At 40.6% G+C, this 21,403-nt stretch overlaps 1 protein-coding gene across 1 annotated transcript in view; it reads left to right on the top strand.

Annotated features, from left to right (window-relative positions):
• DGKI (diacylglycerol kinase iota) overlaps positions 1 to 21,403 on the top strand; it is a gene marked incomplete at both ends in the record, with an annotated part of 275,825 nt that overhangs the window by 220,952 nt on the left and 33,470 nt on the right. Inside the window, 4 exons of the mRNA XM_083365474.1 lie at positions 1,330 to 1,370; positions 3,387 to 3,514; positions 6,537 to 6,662; positions 19,378 to 19,403. Of these exons, the coding sequence (XP_083221600.1) occupies positions 1,330 to 1,370; positions 3,387 to 3,514; positions 6,537 to 6,662; positions 19,378 to 19,403 (321 nt within the window). The remainder of the gene's footprint in view (positions 1 to 1,329; positions 1,371 to 3,386; positions 3,515 to 6,536; positions 6,663 to 19,377; positions 19,404 to 21,403) is intronic.

Genomic DNA, 21,403 nt, shown 5'->3' on the forward strand with positions numbered 1-21,403 from the left:
AATACTCCTTCAAATAAATGCAGAACTCTCTCTACTGATCATACCTTTCATCAAGATCAAATAATACAATGTAGCCTCCAAGCATTCAGATAAACTTTTGATCTCTCTTTCTCTGCTCCCCTCCCTTTTGGTGCCAATCCAGCAGCTTGTAAGTTTTGATAGTAGAGAGGAACAGATTGTGGACTGATAGCTTGTTTTAGAGCTTTTGGGAGGAGCTCTCTTCTTTCTTTTCCTGAAAAAATACGCTACCTTAAATTTCATGTATCTGAATGAGATCTGTGTTGCATTGTGGTCCATATAGGTTTAATATGCAACATTCTGAGGATATTGATTCCAGCCCTACCCAATGCCATCCAGCAAATCAAATGGGCATGCACAATGCTCTGATGCATATGTATGCATATTTCTTTCTTTTTTTTCCAATTGCTGTCAACCAATTGAACTTTTTAAAAAAAAATTCCCTAAAACTAAGGGTTAGCTGGCTGACTATTTGATCTATCAATCACTAGATGGGAGCCATCTTCTGGTTTTTAAATGTCTTGGCTCCCATCTAGTGATCATCAAAAATTGTTTAGCTGAGATGAAACCAGTGCAAAAGTATTGTCGAGGAGCTGGAGAAAGGAATTTAGCTTTGGGAGGTACAAACTAAGAGCCTAAGAACAGAAAGTCAGGAGCCCTGGAAGCAGCCAACTGGGAAGGGAAATCCCTGCCAGCCAGGCTTACAAAAAGCCAACTCTTTTCAATTTGTCAGCCCTTTGTGGGAGGCAAAGTCAGGAAACAGACAAGGAGTACTGGAACTCTGCTGTGTTGTTGCAGAGCACAATAAAAGAATCTTGAAATCCCGCCAGAGATTTTTTTCTATCGCCCTGCTTCTTATACCAAAGAGAATCAAGGTAGGGCAATTTTGAGTTTCTTTCTCATTGTCTCCTCTTTCCAGGGCTAAGCTGATGTTGACTTAATGCCTGTTGAATACTTTCTCCAAGGCCATCTCTGTATTCTTTGATACAGTTACACTTCCAATTACTTGCATGAAGCCAGCCATCTCATAATGCCAACCACTACCAAATTCATTTATGTTTAGACTTAGTCTGAGCAAAAAACCTCATGGCTGTTAACATCTGACATAATTTTGGAATGTATTTCTAATTTCTTCCCATTCCCTTCCTTTTGTGCCATCGTGCTTAATGGAGAGGTCTGAAGAAGTGAAAAGTTTCATGCTCTTTTGTCTCAGTTTCATTGAGGTATTGCTTAGCTGTGTAGTTTGGATATTTTTCCCTTTCTGATGGATCAAGCACAGTTTTTCACATAATTCCTTCCTCGTTTTTGCAGCAACCTCTGCTGACTGCTTTTACCGCATCGACAGATCTCAGGTACAGAGACGATGTTGCTTTCCTTTTAACTTTTTTTTTTGCACAGAATTGGGTTCACTGTTATAATAAGAAAATATGGGACTTGTCAAATGTGACTCTCCTCCTATTATATACTTGTCTTTATTTCTTCTCTCCAGAGATTCTCAAGGGCCCCTAAAAGTGTCAAAAGTAAATAAAAATAAAATAAAATAAAATAGGCTTCTTTTTTCAGTTAGAAAAAGAAAAATAAGTGCTTAGAGGTTCCTCATTCCACACCAAATTTCAGTTCTTCCCAGTTAGGGAGGATAGACTGGACAACCATTTGACTAGTATGGTATGAGCAGGGGATTGGACTAGAAGTCCTTTCAGGTCCCTTCCAGCCCTGTGATTCTATGTTCTTCATTTTTCTGAGTTTCTTCCCCTGTTCATTATGCAGCTATGATCCTCCACATTGATTAGTAGATTCTCTTCCTTCATCTCTCCAGGTCATTCCTATATGCCATGGTGCATACATGTAGCAATTAAGACTGTTTCATATAACCATGTAGAAATGCAACAGATTCTTCAGGTGTACTTCCCATCATTATGGCTTATTTTGCTTTAATGATAAATTAAAATGATAGCATCGATTTACAAGTCTAATATCTGAAAATTAAACCTAACATTTTAACACCACAATGTGATTAATATTAGTCAATATTTAAACATTAAATATTTAAAACAATTATTACATTAATTATTAATATTAACAGCACAAATATAAAATTTGAGAAATTCCAAAGCATTGTCCTTACTGTGATTTTAATTTAGGACCATGTTTTGTAAATTAAACACCTTGTGAAAAATTGGCCCAAGGCACCCAAGGTCAAAGAAGATTTAAACCAAGAAGGATGAGTTTTGCTCTTTTGGGTTAAATCAGTTTGATGTTTAATAGCATAGATTCTTCTTTTTCTTTTTTTCCCTTATCTTCATGAGCTTGGGATAGCTACATTAAAAAGAAAACCTTAGAGTTTATCTTGGTGTCTACAGTTCCACAAAAATCCTAATCCTCTATTTGTGAGATAAGGTGACTCTGGAAATTATGATAATGTTGGGCCTAAAGAAAGTATTCACAAAGCTTAAAAACACATCAAATTAAAGTGACAGCATTTGTCAAAAACATACCATTTTATGTGTTAGTTGGACACTCTCTGGAAGTTTTACAAATATGGAAGTCACTCATATTGGATTTGCTTTTATTGATCTGTATTTAATTCATTTAGTTCCTGTTTAGCTGTAAAGCAAAATTGTGTTAGTCCTTTGAGGCAATTTAAGAAAGTTCTGCTACATCAGAACAGCTCAGCTATTTTTATCTGGTCAGCTATTTCTACCTGCTGCAGTTCAAAAGAAATTACATGGTACAATTCTAGGCATGCTTATTGGGAAGTAATTCCTACTGAATTCAGTGGAATTTGAATGAATAAATCTATATCTTTAGCAAGTTAGCATTGCGTTTTCCAGAACAGGAAATGAATCTGAGAAATCAAGATTTATCCTAGCCACTGAGGAGATGGATTTCCTTTGATGATCTCCTAATCACTGGAGCTAACCCATTTACCAAGGATCTTCCTATATAAACATCCTGCTTGTGGTTGTCAGATGAAAATGATTGTCAAACTCACGACCTTGCAGTGCTGAAAAAAATTCAGCTGTTCTCAGAAATACATGAAATTTGGGGCATGAATGATTGTCTGGCTGTAAGCAAGGGACTGCCATGAGTAGGATTTTGATTATTCTCCATGCATTGACCCACAGTTCCTTCCTCCAGAAGAGCTTTCTGCAAATGTCCTCAAATGTGTTGGGGCTACAGCTTTCAGAATAATTAGCCAGTTTATCTGATGCATTCTGGGGGTTGCTGTCATAACATTTGGGCTTCTTCCGTCTTGAGGAAGATGGATTTAGAAATTATATTAAGTTCCTAAATATATATTCCTGAATAGAATTGTGCTGTTGATTGCAATAAACAATAGATCTTTTATTTTAATATCACTGTTGCAGGAACATTTGCACTTTGTGACAGAAATATCACAGGATGAGATTTTTATTCTGGATCCAGAATTGGGGGCAGCTCAACCAGCCGGAACACCTCCAGGAATGCCTGATCTGGTGGTAGAGCAGGCTTCTGGGTAAGGCTGACTCTTGCGTTTCTGAATTTTTTTAAAAAATTCTCTTCTTTTATTTTCATACTTTTTATTTTTTATTTTTATTTTAATCCCATTTATATCCCACCCTTCTCCGAAGACTCAGGGCGGCTTACAATTTAAGCACAAACCAATGTGCTTAGCAATAGCCTTCATTCTATGTATATGCCTGCTTATTAGGGCTTTCGCCCCCCCCCCAAGTGGCATTATTACAAAGTCAGCTTAATTGCCCCCAACAATCTGGGTCCTCATTTTACCTACCTGGGAAGGATGGAAGGCTGAGTCAACCTTGAGCCTGGTGGGATGCGAACCTGCACTAATTGCAGGCAGCTGGTGTTACTTAAAGAGGCATTAGCCCACTGCTCCACCAAGGCTCACAATTTTCTATATCCTTAAAAATGGGTATCACATGGAAGTTTCTGTTCCAACATATTCTTTTTCTAAAGAACTTTTGCCCAATTTGATCTTTCTGTTTTTCAGATGCTTTGAGCTGTAACTTCAAATCAACATTGGCTATGATGAATGGCACAAAGCAGCTGAAAGTCACTACATTGCCTACGTCATATCTATATTTATACCTTCAATGTCTGTCATCACTGCAGTGTACAGCGCGAGGGTGACAGCTTAATCTGTTCCCTTCCCTTTTGTATACAGTTTTTAATTGTGCTTCTGATATTACTGGACTTCAATTCCCAGCGCCCCAAATATGGCCAATGATGAGGGATATTAAGTGTTGGAATTTGTTGGCTTTTGAAGTGCTACTATTCTAGACCCACAAGAAGTCTTAATACGTAGTCCCTGAATTATGACAACAATTGGAATTTCTATCACTAAGTGATGCGATCATAAAGTGTGATGCTCCATGATCCCATTGCTTAGTGATGGTGATCCCGGCAGTCCCAGCTCTATTTATGTATTAAATTTATATGCTTCCTATCTTCCTATGCTTCCTATCTAAACAGACCCTGGAAGGCCAGTTGCTGTCGTAATCCCAGAACTGCATGGATTGTTAAGTGGGAAGAGGTGGGAGTCCCAGGCAAGCAGATTCATTGGTGAGGGCTTTGGGTGAGAGCTACTTGCAGGCAGATGGGTCTCATGAGGGATGCATGCATAAATGCCACAGGCATGCACTGGAGTTGCTCAAGTGGCATGATAGTGTATGGGTTTTATGGATAGATGCTAGAGAGTTGGTGCCATAGGAGGGTCTGCGGGTGTTGCAGGCAGATTTTACAGAGCATAGGTGAGTGTGTAGGTGCCACCTGAGGCTACAAGAATGGGATAGGCAGGCATTACTGAGCATGGGCAGGTGCGCAGTTGCTGTAAGAGGGTGTGCGGATGCTACAGGCAGGTGTTACTGAGCAGGTGTGGCTATGCAGGTGTTGTGGGTAGAAACTAGGGAGTGCAAATGAATAGGTGAAAGAATGGCAGGAGCACGAGTGACTTACAACTTCCTGCCAGCTTCCCCATTGACTTTGTGGGAACCAACGGGAAATGTCAGAAGTCATGATGATAGGACCGGTAGGGCACTGCAATAGCTGGAAGTTCAAGGATCCATCAGACATGCCCCTTGTTCACTAACATTGTAACCTGGAATGGTTGCTGAATGAATGGTTGAAGCTTGAGGACTACCAGCATGGAACTGTAAACTACAGCATTGAAAGCAGCTTGGAGAGAAAATTGTTAACATAGAAAATTGATAGAAAATAGTTTATTCCACCTGCATAAACTTCAGAATAGCATTCCTTTTGAAGGCTGCATTAGAAGGCCTTTCGAAAGTGAAAATAAAACTGCAAGGAAAACATATGAAAACAATCTTTTTTTCCTTTGTCACACTTAGTAAGAAGTGTATCTGAGAGGGTATTAAATATTTATAGGCCAGGAGTCCCCAACCCCTGGTCCGTGGACTGGCACTAGGCTGCCGCATGCAAGAAACTGGTCCGCGCAAACAAGCAAAGCCCCATCCGCGGGATGCAGGCACTACATTAAACCACGCTCCCTCTGGTCTGCAGAAAAACCTCTCTCCACAGAACCGGTCCCTGGTGCTCAAAAAATTGGGGACCTCTGTTATAAGTGCAATTGTTTCAAAATATTTATGCCACAAGGTTGAAAACAGCATACCAGGTCCAAGAGGAAATCACAAAATAATGATAATAAAAAGTAAAGGAAAATAAACACAAAACTTCTTATACATAGATGCAGTAGAATGTGCATTAAGTAAACCATGGTAAAAACCTGTAGTTGAGTATACAATTATGTAATTCTTATCTACAGAACTCACACTATAGATACATTTATGTTTATAGTTAAATAGTTACCTTGTGTTTCTGAAAAAGCAGTAGAGGTAGTCCTTGCCTTACGACCACAATTGAGCCCAAAATTTCTGTTGCTCAAGGAGACATTTGTTAAGTGAATTTTGCCCCATTTAATGACTTTTCTTGCCACAGTTGTTAAGTGAATCACTGCAGTTGTTCTGTTAGTAACATGGTTGTTAATTGAATCTGCTTTCCCCATTTGAGTTTACTAGTCAGAAGGTTGCAGAAGGTTCAACTGTCATAAATATGAGTCAGTTGCCAAGCCTCTGAATTTTTAATCATGTGACCATGGGGATGCTGCGACAGTCGTAAGTGTGAAAAATGGTCATAAGTCAATTTTTGCAGTGCTGCTGTTCAAATGGCCACTAAATGAACTGTTGTAAGTCAAGGACTACTTGTAGTCCATTAGTCCCTTATCTATATGTGCTTTTCAGCTTTCTCAACAAGATAGTTGTTGAGTCTACCATTAGTGCAGCAATTTGAATACAACTTTATGAAATTACTCCAAGAAGCAGATGAGTAAACAAGAGGATAGCATGGAGGTGGGCAAGAAATGTTGGGAATCATTGATTGAGTCAATCAATCAATCAATCAATCAAACAATCAAACAAACAAACAAACAAACAAACAAACAGGGAAAGAAGTTGTGTTTGGAAGCAATCATATTTCCTATTGGCAAATGTTTCTGTTCCCAGAATGTCCGATCGGTGGAATCCTGCTCTTCGAAAGCGCATGTTGAGTGACAGCGGTTTGGGGAAGATGTCTCCCCACTATGAAGTACCTGAGAAACAGAAGGAGGCCAGCCAGGTTCACCTGCTGCAGTAAGAGTCCTCCTCATTTTTCAGTTTGGTTCTGCCTTCCTTCCTTAATCAGAGGCAATACAATCTGCTCTTTAAAATGCATTTGGATAACTTCTCTGCCTTTTTAAAAATCAGTGTCTTCTGCCATATCTGTTTCAACTGTCTTGCATCTGAAGATGAGGTTATATAGAAGAATGTAAGACAGCTTCATTGATCCGATTCTAGCACGATAATATCTGCACTAGCTGGGATCGCTCTTTCTTGTCTGTCTGTCTGTCTCTCTAATCTATGTTCTAAAGAGTAGTTTATGTTAGCTGTTATTTGTTGAGCAGAATTCAATGGCTGGATTCATAGATAATGCTGAGCCACAAACCATGATGTGCAAATTATGGTGTTTGAGCTTATAACTGTGCTAAGCCATAATATACGTAGCAGTAGCTGACTTCAGTATTAGTTGGCAGCTGTTCTACACCGGGTCCATGTCCTAACCTCTCCTGGAGTTGTCAATGATGGAGCTGTGAGCCTTTTACTAATACATCACATTAATCCAACAGCAGCAGTGAATGGCTAAATTTGGGAATGAATTCTAAGGTCAACACTGGTGTTCAGCTGTTGTCAAAATCATTTCATGATGGCAGTAATAGCTGAAATGACAGATTGCAGGTCTGAGGAACCTGTAACTCTACAGATCTATTGGAGTACCATGACCATCATTTTTCATTCATTCATTCATTCATTCATTCATTCATTCATTCATTCATTCATTCATTCATGAATCCAACAACATCCAATCTCTTAAACATACAGCTGACTTGTCCCCGTAACCAACTCTGATGACTTGGTCCTTGCAGAATGATTCATCCAGTTCCTGTAGATTCACAAGTCCAGATACTGTTGTAGCATGCAACAGTCTCAACCATCCATGAACTAGTTGTTTTAAGAGATAAAATTATATTCCTAAAGCAAATGTAATTCCATACAATGGTTTCCCCCTTTTACAACATAATACGGAAGTGTACAATAAGCTAGGGGAGTGCCAATTTGACCTTCCTCCTTACTTTAAAATAATAAAAAAACTCCCATAATTTTGTTTTCTAGAATACTTCTAGCTTCAGGAAAAATCCAAAAGATTTCTTAGAAAATGAAAAAAAGAAAAAGAGGAAGGCAGGCTAGAGACCAGCGTTTATGCTTTCTTGTGATAGTAAATGGGGAAAGTTGAAAATACCTTGCAGGATTGGAACCAGGGGTGAGGACATTTTGAGAAATTGATGCTCGATAACTGGATAGGTTTTCTGTGAATGATTATTCTTGCCTGCAAGTCATTTTGTGCCTAAAACATTTTCCCCAAATTGCAAATGCATGAAAGAGAGAGAACAAGAGAGAATCCATTTTCTCCCTGCCTCCCTGATATCTCTTTTGATCAGGAAATATCAGGTATTTCCCCTTTTCTCCTCTCTGTTCTCATTCGTATTATTTTCCTTTCCTTTCACTCAGTGTATGCTTTTCAATTTCACTTGAAATGAAGAAAATGATGGATAATAAAGTCCTGTTGCAGGAAGTAGAAATGTGATCATATGTCAGGTTTTTTTCCCCATCATTTGGGCAGTGAAGAGAGACACCTGGTAATGAGATCTCCATAGAATTTGGTTTCTTCATAAAACTTCAGATTAAAACTATATATTCAAAATGATAGGGTGGAGGAAATGCTTTTGCTAACTGCATTCGTCTACCTCTTTTTCAAAAAGTGTATTTGAATTGAAAATTATATCAAGCCATCTTTTTAAAAGAGTGGACAGTTTTGTATTTAAATAGAGGAAAATCAGTATGAAATCAAAGAACTTAGGAAACAGATTTGTGTAAAACTTGCACATTTAAAGCTATACATATGCATTTGTAAAAATGGTGATAAATATGGTCTAAATATGGTGTCGTCAAAGAGGGGAAGGCTTAGTGTTGCTCCATGCTGGTTATCATATCCCTTTTGGTTCTTAATTAAATTGGACTGAACAGGGAAGACAATCTGAAGGTTCCTGAATTTTATTCAAGTCATACCAGATTTCAGTGACACAATTGCTGAAAAACGGTTGTTCGGTTTCCCATTAATGTGGAATGGGAAGTTCATGAAAACAAAAAGGTAAGCTCCCAGATAGGGATAATAGGATTGATAGAAGCAAAGGAAGAAAATGGGAAGCAAATTACCATAGGGGGATTTTCATACCTGCAAACTACCTCTACCCTCATTGTTAAAAAATAGAATTAAGCAAAGTTTCTATGATTTGTTCTCAAAAGGCAATTGCTCATGGCAACTTCAATTAGGGTAAATATATTCTTTGCAACTCTCCTAATCTAGAAACAGTTTGTGAAAGCTTACCTGTGCCTCCATTATTGGTGGACATTGTTATATGCATTCCTCTAGGTGGCACTCAAATGTCAAGGATAACCATCTGTGTATAACTTCAGTAACTTGTTTCCAACTTTGTGTAGAAAGATTAAATGTTATAAAAGCCCAGAAATATTAAAATAAGTGTAGATGTATCTTAAGACGTGGAATATATTTCCCCAAATCTGAGACTGTGCAGGATTTTTTCTTCTTATTTTTGAATGATATATAACTTGTTGAAAGGTGTTGCAGAGGGAGAAATAACCAGAAGGAATTTAAATCTTATAGATGTCATTTGCATTTTCAGTTCCTCAAATTATTGTGGAAATTATAGGTTAGTATTATAATCTCCAACTTTCCCAGAACTAGGGAGAAAAAAGAAATCAAGCTCCTGATTCAAGAGCCACCATCAGTTCACCTAAGTTGTTCAATCCAACATCTAGAAATGGAGAAATGTATTCATAGCTTTTAATTTGTTAATTTAGGTATGATCTAGGCATTCTAGTAAGGTAAATAAATGATCCAGTTTCACACTAAGACATTTGGAGGCAGCTACTTGATCTCAAAAAGTCTAAAGTCTGCCCTCAGCCTCCCTCTTGTAAATGTTTCCCACACTCGTATCTCTGAGAGCTTTTTTTTAATTTGATCCCCCACTATCACCTGAAGACATCATGTTCCCATAATGCACTAGAAGAGGCTCTCAGACACCTGGTATTCATTGGCCCATTGCTCCTTTCAGTAAGCTACCAAGCTCATTCACACTGCAAGAGTGTCCATCCATTAACCCTTTACTTTTCAATGATATCTGGGCAAAATTGCAGTTGGGAGCTAATAGGATTGGATTTGAAGGCTGTGTGAAATATCATTGAGGATTTTATGGAATAAGTATTAAGAGAATTAAGCTAAAGATCTACTGCTCCCTGTCCCTTCTGCGTGCCAGGAACTCAGAATGTGGCAGCAGATGTACTTATCAAAAGCTGCTTAACCCTCTATTGGGACATTGGAACCACACCAAGGTTCAAACTGGTTTGAGAATTTTTGTCACCATTTTATCCTTTTGCTAAAGAGAAAGGGAATCTAAACAACTGGAGTTGGCTTGGTAGTACATCTTATCAGGGACTGTATCATAAGTGCAGACAGTGGAATCTCTGCTAAGAATATTTTTAGGGAAGATAGAGTCTCTAGCAGAACAGCACCTGATGACATGTCAGATCCATGCGCTGGAAAGTGACCTTTTATTTATGGGAACATTACTCTTACGCATCCGTAGTTCCTCCTCCCCTTGGCAGAGGTTAGATTAGTGAGCTAGTGTTGGCTTCTTTATCTTAATGGTTTACAAGGAGAATACAGATAAGAAACAAACAAGAGGGACTAAAAATTGTGCAGTCTGCAAAGCTCTGGTAAGTAACTCTTTAATCTTTTCTGCACAGGTATTTGTTTTGTGTGCAAAGGGAATAAGGGGCCACAACACTAACTCCTTGCCAATTTCCACAATGCAATTTACCCTCTCAAGCCTGAAGCCAAAACTAAACCGAACTTCTGTGGAAAAGATGGAAATGATGAAAATGGAGACAATTTGCATTGTTACTATGTGTCAGCCCATCACACCATAAGGGTCATTCTTTGAAAGAAAACAAGTCATAAACCCAATTATCTAACTATGGGACAAAGCCATGCATGGATACAACATGTGGCATCCCAGATGTTTGGTTTTATTCAATTTATTGGGTAACTCAATTAACTAATGATTTAAGGCAATTTATAAGAGGGTTGAAAGCACTGATGGTCCAGGCAATAAAACAGGAAAACAATAACCACATTATGGGAAATTAAAAACTTAAAACATGCATTTTGCTCCCATCTGTCAGAAAAACAGTTTTTTAAGGATAGTGGTGGCACAATGAATAGAATGCAGTATAGCAGGCTAACTCTGTCAACTGCAAGCAATTCAATTCTCACTAGCTCAAAGCTGACTTATCCTTCCATCCTTCCGAGGTCGGTAAAATGAGGAGCCAGATTGTTAGGGTCAATATGTTGATTCTGTAAACTGCTTAGAGAGGGCTGCAAAGCACTGTGAAGCAGTATATAAGTCTAAGTGCTATTGCTATAGTAAGTTGGACACAGGTAGACTGTAGACCAGTGATGGCGAACCTTTTAGGAACCGAGTGCCCAAACTGCAACCCAAAACCCACTTATTTATTGCCAGGTGTCAGGTGGGATGGCCCACTGGGTGGGTGTGGCTGTGGTGGTCATGGCAGATTGGGTGGGTGTGGCCAAGGTGGGCATGGTCACCTCAATGTTGCTCTTGGGGAGGGATGCCTGTGGGGGCTGGGCAGGGTTGGAGGAGATCCAGGGGATCTCTGGCAGGTGGGGCAGTAGACAGGAGACTTGTCATGCAGGGTGAAGTGAGACAGGGCAGGGGCACCATTGCCTTGGGGCAAGGTAAAGGCCGGGGCAGCTGCTGCCTGACACCATCTGCCCCCACAAACAGAGGCCAGCGAGTGCATGGGGGCCAACAGTGTCCGTCAGCAGCCACAGCCTGCTGGTCCCTCAACCTGGGGCTCCGCAGCTCGCCAGAGTTCAAAGAAGCAGCCTCTGAGCTGGATGGCCAGCGGACAGCTGAGAAGGCGATGCAGTGGGTTGTGCCTGGGAAAAGGAGAGCATGCGAGGCCAGGAGGGATGGGATGGAGGGGGAGAGAAACCAGCCGTGCCGGGATGCATCCGGCCATGTGGGACCTTGGTGAGTTAGCAGGCCGTTGGTTGAAGAGGGACAGTTGCCATCTCTGGGGCATGGTGCATGTTCCCACAGAGAGGGCTCTGAGTGCCACCTCTGGCACACGTGCCATAGGTTCACCAACACTGCTGTAGACTTTGATGTGGGGGGGGGGAGAGAGCAAATGCTCCTAAGCATGATCAATAGTATGGGAGGGCCACACATTACTACTGATTGTAAAACATATTTTCTCTGGGTACTAAACCCAGGTTCTGGGTTTGCTGGGTTTGGTACTGAACCCATATTCTGGGTATATAATTAAATGGCTGGGCTTAGATCGGGGCCTCGAGCGGAGACGTATTAAGAGGCCCCCGTTTAACTTTTTAGCCGGTTATTTTAATAGGTTACGGAGGGTGAGGGAGGGGAGGGAATTATTAACCGGCACTCAGTCCGGGCCGGTTTGGGGTCCCGGCGGGACGAGGTTTGGGTCAGAGGCAGCTGGTTCTGGATGTGTTGGGGTGGGGCTTCAAAACCCCACGACGATAGGGAATGGCAGCAGGTGTGTGCACGGAGGGCCGTATCGACATCTGGGATTGCGCCCCCGCTGCTTGCGAGTGGTGATGCACTCTGACCCTCCGGTTAGCACCCTTTTGCCCGGGAGTGAGGGTGATCAGGCCCCTGAGCTTAGGCTGGTGTATTTTAATGCCAGATCCATTGTTAATAAGGCTCCCCTCGTTCGTGACTTGATCGAGGAGGAACGCGCGGATCTGACATGCATTACGGAAACCTGGTTGGGCTCGGAGGGAGGGGTCCCTCTGACCAAGTTATGCCCCCCAGGTTTCCGTGTGCTACACCAGCCACGGGCTCAGGGTAGGGGCGGTGGGGTGGTGGTGGTTATCAGGGAGGTCCACGGGAGACCACCATTGTCCAGATTGGCGGGAGTGAGTCCCTCCTCCTGAGATGTGGTTCTTGGGTTCAGATGAGCTTGTTGCTTACATACCTGGCGCCCAGCTGTGTGGCAACAGCTCTGCCCGAGCTGCTCGACACCCTCTCAGGGTTGGCGGTGGAGGCTTATAGTGCTGGGTGACTTCAACCTGCCTTCCCTGGGAGGGTCATTGGAATTAGCCCGGAAGTTCATAGCTTCCATTACGGCCATGGACCTGACCCAGGTAATTCAAGGCCTGACTCATGTGGGGGGTCACACTCTCGACTTGGTGTTCCTATCTGGACAGTGGTTGGATGATTTAGGAGGGGGTTTACTGGACATTATTCCCCTGTCATGGTCCGACCATCATCTCCTGTGGCTGGTCTTCCATTATGCCACCCCCCACCGCTGGGCGGCAGAACCAACTAAATGGTTCCACCCCAGGTGCCTAATGGACACTGAACGGTTCCAGATGGCGCTTGGGTCTGTACATATCGCCCTCACTCACAGCCCAGTTGATGCCCTGGTGGATGCCTGGGAAAAGGCGGCCACTGAGGCACTCAACTGTGTCGTACCCTTGCAACCTCTGACCCGGCGCAGATCCCGTTGGGCTCCATGGTTTTCTGCGGAGCTCCGGGAGATGAAGCGTCGGAGACGGGGTCTAGAGAGCAGTTGGAGGTCCAGCCATTCCGAATCTGACCGATTGCAGCTAAGAACCTTTATAAGGTCTTATCTTGCTGCGATGAGGACAGCAAGGGCTAATTACTTCGCTGCCCTCATCGCGTCCGCAGATAATCGCCTGGCCACCCTGTTTAGGGTGACTCGCTCCCTTCTTAACCAGGAGGTGAGGGAGGATCCCTTACAGGGACAGGGCGAGGAGTTTAGTCATCATCTGACGGACAAAATTGCTCAGATCTGAGCCGGCCTGAACTCTGACTGGGCGGAGTCTGATGTGGAAGAATCGGATGGTCTTGAGCATGTTATCTGGACTGAGTTCGATCCTGTTTCCCCTGATGATGTGGACAGGATCATGGGGAGGCTGAGCTCCACCACCTGTTTATTGGATCCATGCCCCTCCTGGCTGGTTTATGTGGCTCGGGAAGGGACATGAGGCTGGTTCCAGGCAGTAATAACTGCTTCTTTGAAGGAGGGTGTCTTTCCCACCGCCTTGAAGGAGGCGGTGGTGAGACCCCTCCTCAAAAAGCCTGTCCTGGACCCAGCTGTTTTAAATAACTATCATCCAGTCTCCAACCTTCGCTTTCTGGCGAAGGCTGTTGAGGGTGTGGTGGCGCATCAGCTTCCTCTGTTCCTGGAGGAAACTGATTATCTCGACCCGTACCAATCAGGTTTCAGGCCCGGGCACAGCACGGAGACGGCATTGGTCGCGCTGGTGAATGATCTCTGGTGGGCTCGGGACAGGGGTTGCTCCTCTGTCCTAGTCCTATTAGATCTCTCAGCGGCTTTTGATACCATCGACCATGATAGCTCTCTCTGAGTGGTTTACAATGTCAACATATTTTCCCCAACAATCTGGGTCCTCATTTTATTGACCTTGGAGGGATGGAAGGCAGAGTCAATCTCAAGCCCATCCAGATCAAACTCCAGACTGTGAGCAGAGTTAGCCTGCAATACTACATTCTAACCACTGCATCACCAGGGTTCATAGGAATAACATTAGAGATGGGTGTGTCATCAGTTCCCAATTTTTGGAAGTAATAAGATGTACTAGTTGTATTAGACCTATTTAATACTATTGACTAAGAAGTTTGGGAATTGGGGACATGGTTTCATGGTGGTTACCATGCCCAACAGATTCTAGAGACCCAGCATGGTCTGGAATAGAGAAAATAGAACCCTCATTGAAATCATCTATGGAAACCAAAGGCAGCAATGACAACTTTTATAACACCATTCAAATAATTGTAGTTAAGTTATATATATATATAAAAGGAAAGAACAGAAATCTGGAATGTGGAGGTATATAGAAATAAGTATACACAGTACCTGTCAGACGCAAAAAAATCAGTTCAAAAGCACTGCAAGTTTATTCCATACAATTTATAGACAAGAATCTGATCTACTAATGATCAAGAAAAATTGGCACCAGATAAGAGTCAACAGACTTCAAGGGGACTGGACTTAGGTTTCGTTTGGCGGCATAGGGACTCCAGACTGATGATGCATTTGACCCCATCTTCGGACTCAGACTGATCATCTCCTACATCACCTTAAGAAATAGAATTACAAAATAAGTACAGGTAATAGGTGTAGAAATAAAAACAGCATAACAAATTATTATATATTGAATATATTATTATATTTACTAACAAAATTAGTATAAGTGTAATCAAACAAAAGGAAGATTTGAGAAAGTAAGGAGACAAATCATACTAAATAAGTTTAAATTTGTTGTACATAGGAACTATGGAAAATAAAGGCTTCTAAGGTTAATCACAAACTTGCTAGTGTTCATTTTTTAAGAAAATGCTAATTTACTATTTAAGTAATAGACTTCACCCAATCTGGAGGTTAATCATCGGTCCTCTGTGTGGGTGTTGTGTCATCTGCAAAATAACCCACACTGAATGCCTGTCTGGAGCACAGATATAAATGGGATACAATAATTGTGTACATACATACAACTGCATATTAACACCCTTTCAAGTTTCTCTTTAAACATTGTCTGCATTATACCTAGAAAAAGAAATCACTTAGAAGAACAATTTAAAAACTAAGGGGAAAAATAAATTTCTAAAATTAAAGACAAAGAATTAAAAAATAAAGAAAGAATTAAAATATTATGGTACAGGATTTCCTTATTTAGTTAACCACATTTTCTCCAAACGAGGTAGCAGATTTGCAGAAATGCACAATTTACTCTGTAAAGTAGAGGACCGTCAAATACCAGACAGGGTCAATGAAGGTATTTTGTTGTTTGGCACTTTTATATTCTTAAAAGCTGCGTGTGGAAATGCTTCGGGTAGCAGAGGCTGTAGTTTCTGGGTTGCTGGTAAAAATAGAAAGTTTAGGATGGCTTGATGGTTCTCTAGAGGCATAAAGACAAATGTCTTTATGAATAATGCACTGGATTGCTGGAATTTTTCTTAAAATGTGCCTAGAGGAGGATCATTGAATTGTCATGAATCTTGAAATCCCCTAGACCCAGCTCTGCATTGCAAATCCCTTCTCTTGATTCCTTCCGTTCAAATAGATTCGTTCTCCCTCAAACTGGAGCAGATTTCAAATTGGAAATTTTGAAAAGCAGTCATCGGGGTTTTAGAACAACCAGGTTGGTTTTTTTTTTAGAATTAGCTGCTTTGGGGCATAATGGAGTATCAGGTTGGGGCTTCAGGTGCTAAATTTGGGATCTGGCTCTGTGAGTTACCATGAACTGTAGCTAAATGAGTAGATGCATCTGGCTTTAAAAAAGTTGCTGGCTTTTCTGGTTAGTGTAAGTTTTGCATGACCAAGGGAAGATGCTCTCATTTTGTAGGGCAGTGATATGTCAGCCTGCAGTGGAAGATATATCATGCCACAGTTCCATCAGAAGATGCAGCCTTCGGCTGGTGCGGCAAGTAATCCTGCAATCTTGTATTGCAGGGTGAAAGTCCACAAGTGAGAAATATTGCCTTGCTGTGTTCATAAACAGATGGATGGGTACCAGCAGAAGCATATGCACAAATGCTAATTTTGATTAACATTAAACCTGATTAGAATTATGGGTTAGTGGGATACCATCTAGGTTGTTTAGTTTGTAGTTCAGTGTGTTGTACAAACCACGGGTTTGGGTTCATTCCACCGCCTTGTTGAGCCTATTGTAGGAACAATATGGTATCAGCACTATCCACTTGACAATTTGTCTTTTCTACTGTGGTGGAATGTAGTCTGGAGGGAGGCACTGTTTTTCAGAGGGTAATGAGGCAGTGGAGTGGTGACATTTGGATAGCAGAAAGAGAGTTAAAATGGCTCCTACCTAGCTCTTTCCAAAGTATATCTGAAGCTAGGCAGAAAGTTGCTTTAATCTGGAAAGACTAAACCTTGTTATTAGACTCCTGTTTATTTATTTTTATGCCACCTTTATTATTTTTATAAATAAGTCAAGGTGGCAAACATACAGTATTCAACACATTGCCCTCCTCCTATTTTCTACACAACAACAACCGTGTGAGGTGGGTTGACTTGCCCAAAGTCACCCATCTGGTTTTCATGGCTAATGCAGGACTTGAACTCACAGTCTCCCATTTTCTTGCCTGGTGACTTAACCACTAGATCATACTGGCTATTAGCCTCCTATTTGCTTCCTTTCAGAATTAGGTTTCTTCATTTTTAGTGGAAATGTTTAGTTATAGGGTATATTTATTTTATTCAATTTATATGGTTGTCCATCTCACGTGAGTGAGTCTAGGATTGCCATTCTGGCAATCCTGCATGCTTAAAGGTGGCTTGAACTGTCATTGCCTTTCTCCCTCACAAACATACAGACCTGTGTCTACTCTATAGTCTGGGCAGATAGGGCACAAAAGTTACAGTTTTCTCAGCCAAAATGATCATAGTCATTTTTTCTCCCAGTTGCTGCTTCAGGTTTTTTCATATGCAAGGCTAATTGCCTCTAACCATCTTGCTGTGATAACAATTCTACTGAGGCATATTTTAAAAGATGCCACCCAAAAGATGTTTACTTGTAATTATAAAGTGGATAACTGTGTTGTTTCTTTCGGAATTTCAGTAATTGCAAGTACCCAGGCTTAGCTATCTTTTATACTGCTGCATGGCTAAAAGAGATAGCAGTGGGACTAAATTTTGGAAAAAAATCATGGAGAGGTCTTTCTCATAAGCACTTAGGCAGAATTAATAACTAAAAACATCCTTTTCCCTTCATTTGGTTCCCCCAGACAGTTCAACAGTAAAAGGTACAAGTGAAGAGTTGACAAATGTGATTTGTGAGGGACAGAAGCTACTTTAACATTAGTTCTTTCCCTTCACACATCTAATTGTTTTTTGAATGGGTAGGGATTATTTAATTTAACAGGTTGTTAAAGGTTCCCCAATCCCCAGTCTGTGGACCAACACTAGTCCGTGGCATGTCAGCAACTGGACCACGCAATCAAGCGAAGCCCAATTCATGGGATGCAGGCAGCACACAAAACCACACCCCTTCCAGTCTGCAGAAAAACGTTCTCCACAGAACCGGTCCCTACTGCCCAAAAGGTTGGGGGGCCCTGGATTAAACCCTCACCCATCAATGCCAGGAAGGTAGTTGTTTGACTTATAACCATTCATTTAGAGATTGTTCGAAGTTATGACAGCACTGAAAAAAGTGACTTAAGATCCTTTTTCACATTTAAAATCATTGCAGCATCCCCATGCCCAAAATTTGGGCACTTGACAACAAACTTGGGACATTTATGATGATTGCATGTCCTGGGATCGTGTGATTACCTTTTGCAATCATCTGATGAGCAAAGTCAGTGGGGAGGCCAGATTCACTTAACAGCCATGTTACTGACTTAACAGCTACAGTGATTCACTTAACAACTGTGACAAGAAAGATTGTAAAATGGGGCAAAACTCACTTGACTGTCTCACTTAGCAACAGAAATGTTGGGCTCAATTGTGGTTATAAGTCAAGGACTACCTGTACACTAGAAATACTTGATACAAGATTGAATTATTTGACTATCAAGACTCATCTGTAGGGCAGCAGTAGATTTTAATCATCTGTTCCCTTGAATTGTTTTAGTTGAAGTTGTCAGGGATTAAGGCTCATATTTCCTGCCACCAAGACATGAGCTTTGCCACTGAACTATAGATTTTCTTCTTGACTGTGTCCCTGATCTAATCCACCCTCTTGCTTACTGCTAAAATGCTAGATTGTATTAACCTTTGGCCTAAGCTACAAAATCAATTATTTTGTTATTTTCCTGTTTTATCTTGAGCAGGCTCAAGAGAGAGACTGACTTTTTTATTCCACGGTGGGATTGAAGGACCTTAGAATGGGGAAGAGAGAACTGGTGGCGACTAGATTTTTTTAACTTTATGCTCAAAACTGCTGAAAAAAGGGGAGACAAAGACTGTAGGACAGCTTTGTAAGGGGACTGTAAGGCTATAACAATACCCCATCCAGTTCCAACTATTTATTACTCACCTTCTTTTATTTTGTCTACATTTGCTATTGTTAATGTAAAGTACATGGGGTTTAATTTTGAACTAACTTTGTAACAATAATATTGCTGAAACTGCTTAAGTATAGGATCTTTATATTTGCTTTTTAAGGCCTGTATCTAACTGTGTGTGTGTGTGTGTGTGTGTGTGTGCGTGTGTGTGCGTGTGCGCACGCGCATGCGCGCATGTGCTTGAATACACTGAGAGCAAAGTAGCCAGCAGTATGTTATACTACTTCTGATCTTGATTTACAAGTTTTATTGTTAGTTCAGAATGAAGAGTGGACCAAGGTCTTGCTAATGCTGCTAACAAGATAAGTTTGTTAGGATAAAATGAGCAATGTTGAAAAGTGTCACTCTAGGACCTAAATGTTCTGATTTGAGAGGTTTAAGGTGGCAGCTTATGTGATTTGTGTCCTACATTTTTACAGCTTGCCATCCCATCCCATTTCACCTTGCAGATACTTCTACAGAAATTCCAACAAGGGCACTAAAGTCTTTTTTTTTAAATTAAAGAAACCAAAGAAAAAAGCTCCTTGTTCTTTCTTTCCTTGTAGGTCTCCTGTTTCTTCAGAAGATCAAGGTAAGATTCCATTTTGTAAATTCCTCCACTAATCTTAAAAATGATTTTGATGAGAAGAGTGCAGTAAAGTTGTACCTGAAAACAAATTTGTGGTAGAGAAATGAGTAAAATTTGTTATAGGCATGGAGATAGCTCCTCTGTCGTTTCATTAAATATATACCGTATCTTCTATCCGATTTTGCAGAAAAGCCATGAGTGGCTTCAGTTCTATCACAAATCTAGTTCAATAAACTTGCTTTTTGCTTCAGTAACAATGTTTGGAATATAACTTTAGTTATTCATGATTATTAAGCCCCATGGTCTATAGAGAAAAATGAGATGATAATAATGATTGTGAGCACTTATACAGTGTTTTACAAGGTTTATTCCCATTCTCTATGATGCTTCACAAGTTAGTGGCTGTATGAACAGGATGGTTAGAAGATCAGAATATTGGGACCCGCCTAAAGCTATCTTACCAGTTCCTGGAATTACAAGATACAAGGCCTTTGAAGTGTGATTTTACAATGTTAAGAGAGTGCACACTGTTCTCTTCTATCTTTCCACTGCTGAGTGATACATTTATTTTATTAGATCCTTGCCAAAACCTTGCATTCCATGCTTCAGAGGAAACATTACATTGAATAATCTGTCTCAAATACACAGCTTGTCCATGGACATTGATTTATTGGTTGGTATTACAGGATTTCCTTACCTTATGTTATTGCTCCCTCATTTGATCTATTAATTGAGTGTCAGATGACAGATAAAGTACTTCCTAGTGCAGCTTCTTGATTTAATCCTCAATAACTCTCCCTATGATCTATTCTTATTTTCTACTTTCATTATTTTGTTCCTCTGCACAAACTGCTCTCATATTCCATTTAACCACCTGTGCCACTATGACAAGGGACCTGCACTACAGCTTGATCAATATCCTTAACCAGTCCAGAACTATAAAAGCAATTTATGAGTTTACTTTGAAAGGAAGAATCAAAGCCATAGCCACTGTATCATACCAAGGACATTCAAAGCTTCTGCTTAATGACAGTGAAATAGCTGGTCGAGGAAACTCACTACAGTAGCATAGAAGAGTGCACTTAAAAGGCAAGAGCAAGAATTAGATTTCTCTTTCTGATGTCAGAATATTTTTAGTACTGATGCTTTAAAAATAGCAGTTTTCATGAGAATAATTCATACCACAATAGCTGTGCCTCAAGGTGTTACATAAGCTACTTGATGGCCTTCACTAAGGGATATTTTACCTGACCACTGTACCAGACTGATTCCTCCCCTATTATTTTAAGGGTCCCACTCCAGCAAATCTTCATAAATATTCTGTTGTATTAATATTCCTCTGCTTTTTGTCTGGTATTTTGGTAGCTGCTTAAAACAAAGTGATTTTTTTTCCAAGCATGAGTCTCACAGATAATTTTGCTTTAGCAAGATTTACAGAGATAAAAGCATAAAGGTTACAAACCTACCAGCAACTGAATTTTTGCTATTTAGAACCAACATATCCCCATTTACAATTTCTGTCTAGATAGCCTTCTGGGGATCTAGCAAGGATCTAGGTCTTTTCATTGATAATGGAGAAGCCTGTAGTTGGTTGTTTATATCTCTCTCCTGAATCTTCAGTCAATCTGGGCACTGACTGTTGCATGGTCCTCCCAATCCTAACTATGTGTGTGGCTGAGTTTTGGAAATGATTAACCTTACTTTGTGTTCATATTTTCATATTCATATCTTCCTGCACTTAGAAATTGCACTGTGTACTATGAACAAATCAGATGGCAGATGTTATAACTCCATGCCCTAAACTGTTCCACTTAAAGCTAAATTAGACTCCATTACTGCATGTGTTTAAGCAGTTTGAAGGAGTTATTTAATGAAATTTGGTTTTTATTGAATAACACTTTTTGTTTGATGTAGTACATAATTTATGGAATATGCTGGACTGAAGTTGGCTTCTAATTACTGTCATTTTTTAAAAGTTTTGTATCAGTTGCATCTGTTTTGGA

Source organism: Vipera ursinii (genome assembly GCF_947247035.1).
Source record: "Vipera ursinii genome assembly, chromosome: 6".
NCBI classification, from domain to species: Eukaryota; Metazoa; Chordata; class Lepidosauria; order Squamata; family Viperidae; genus Vipera; species Vipera ursinii.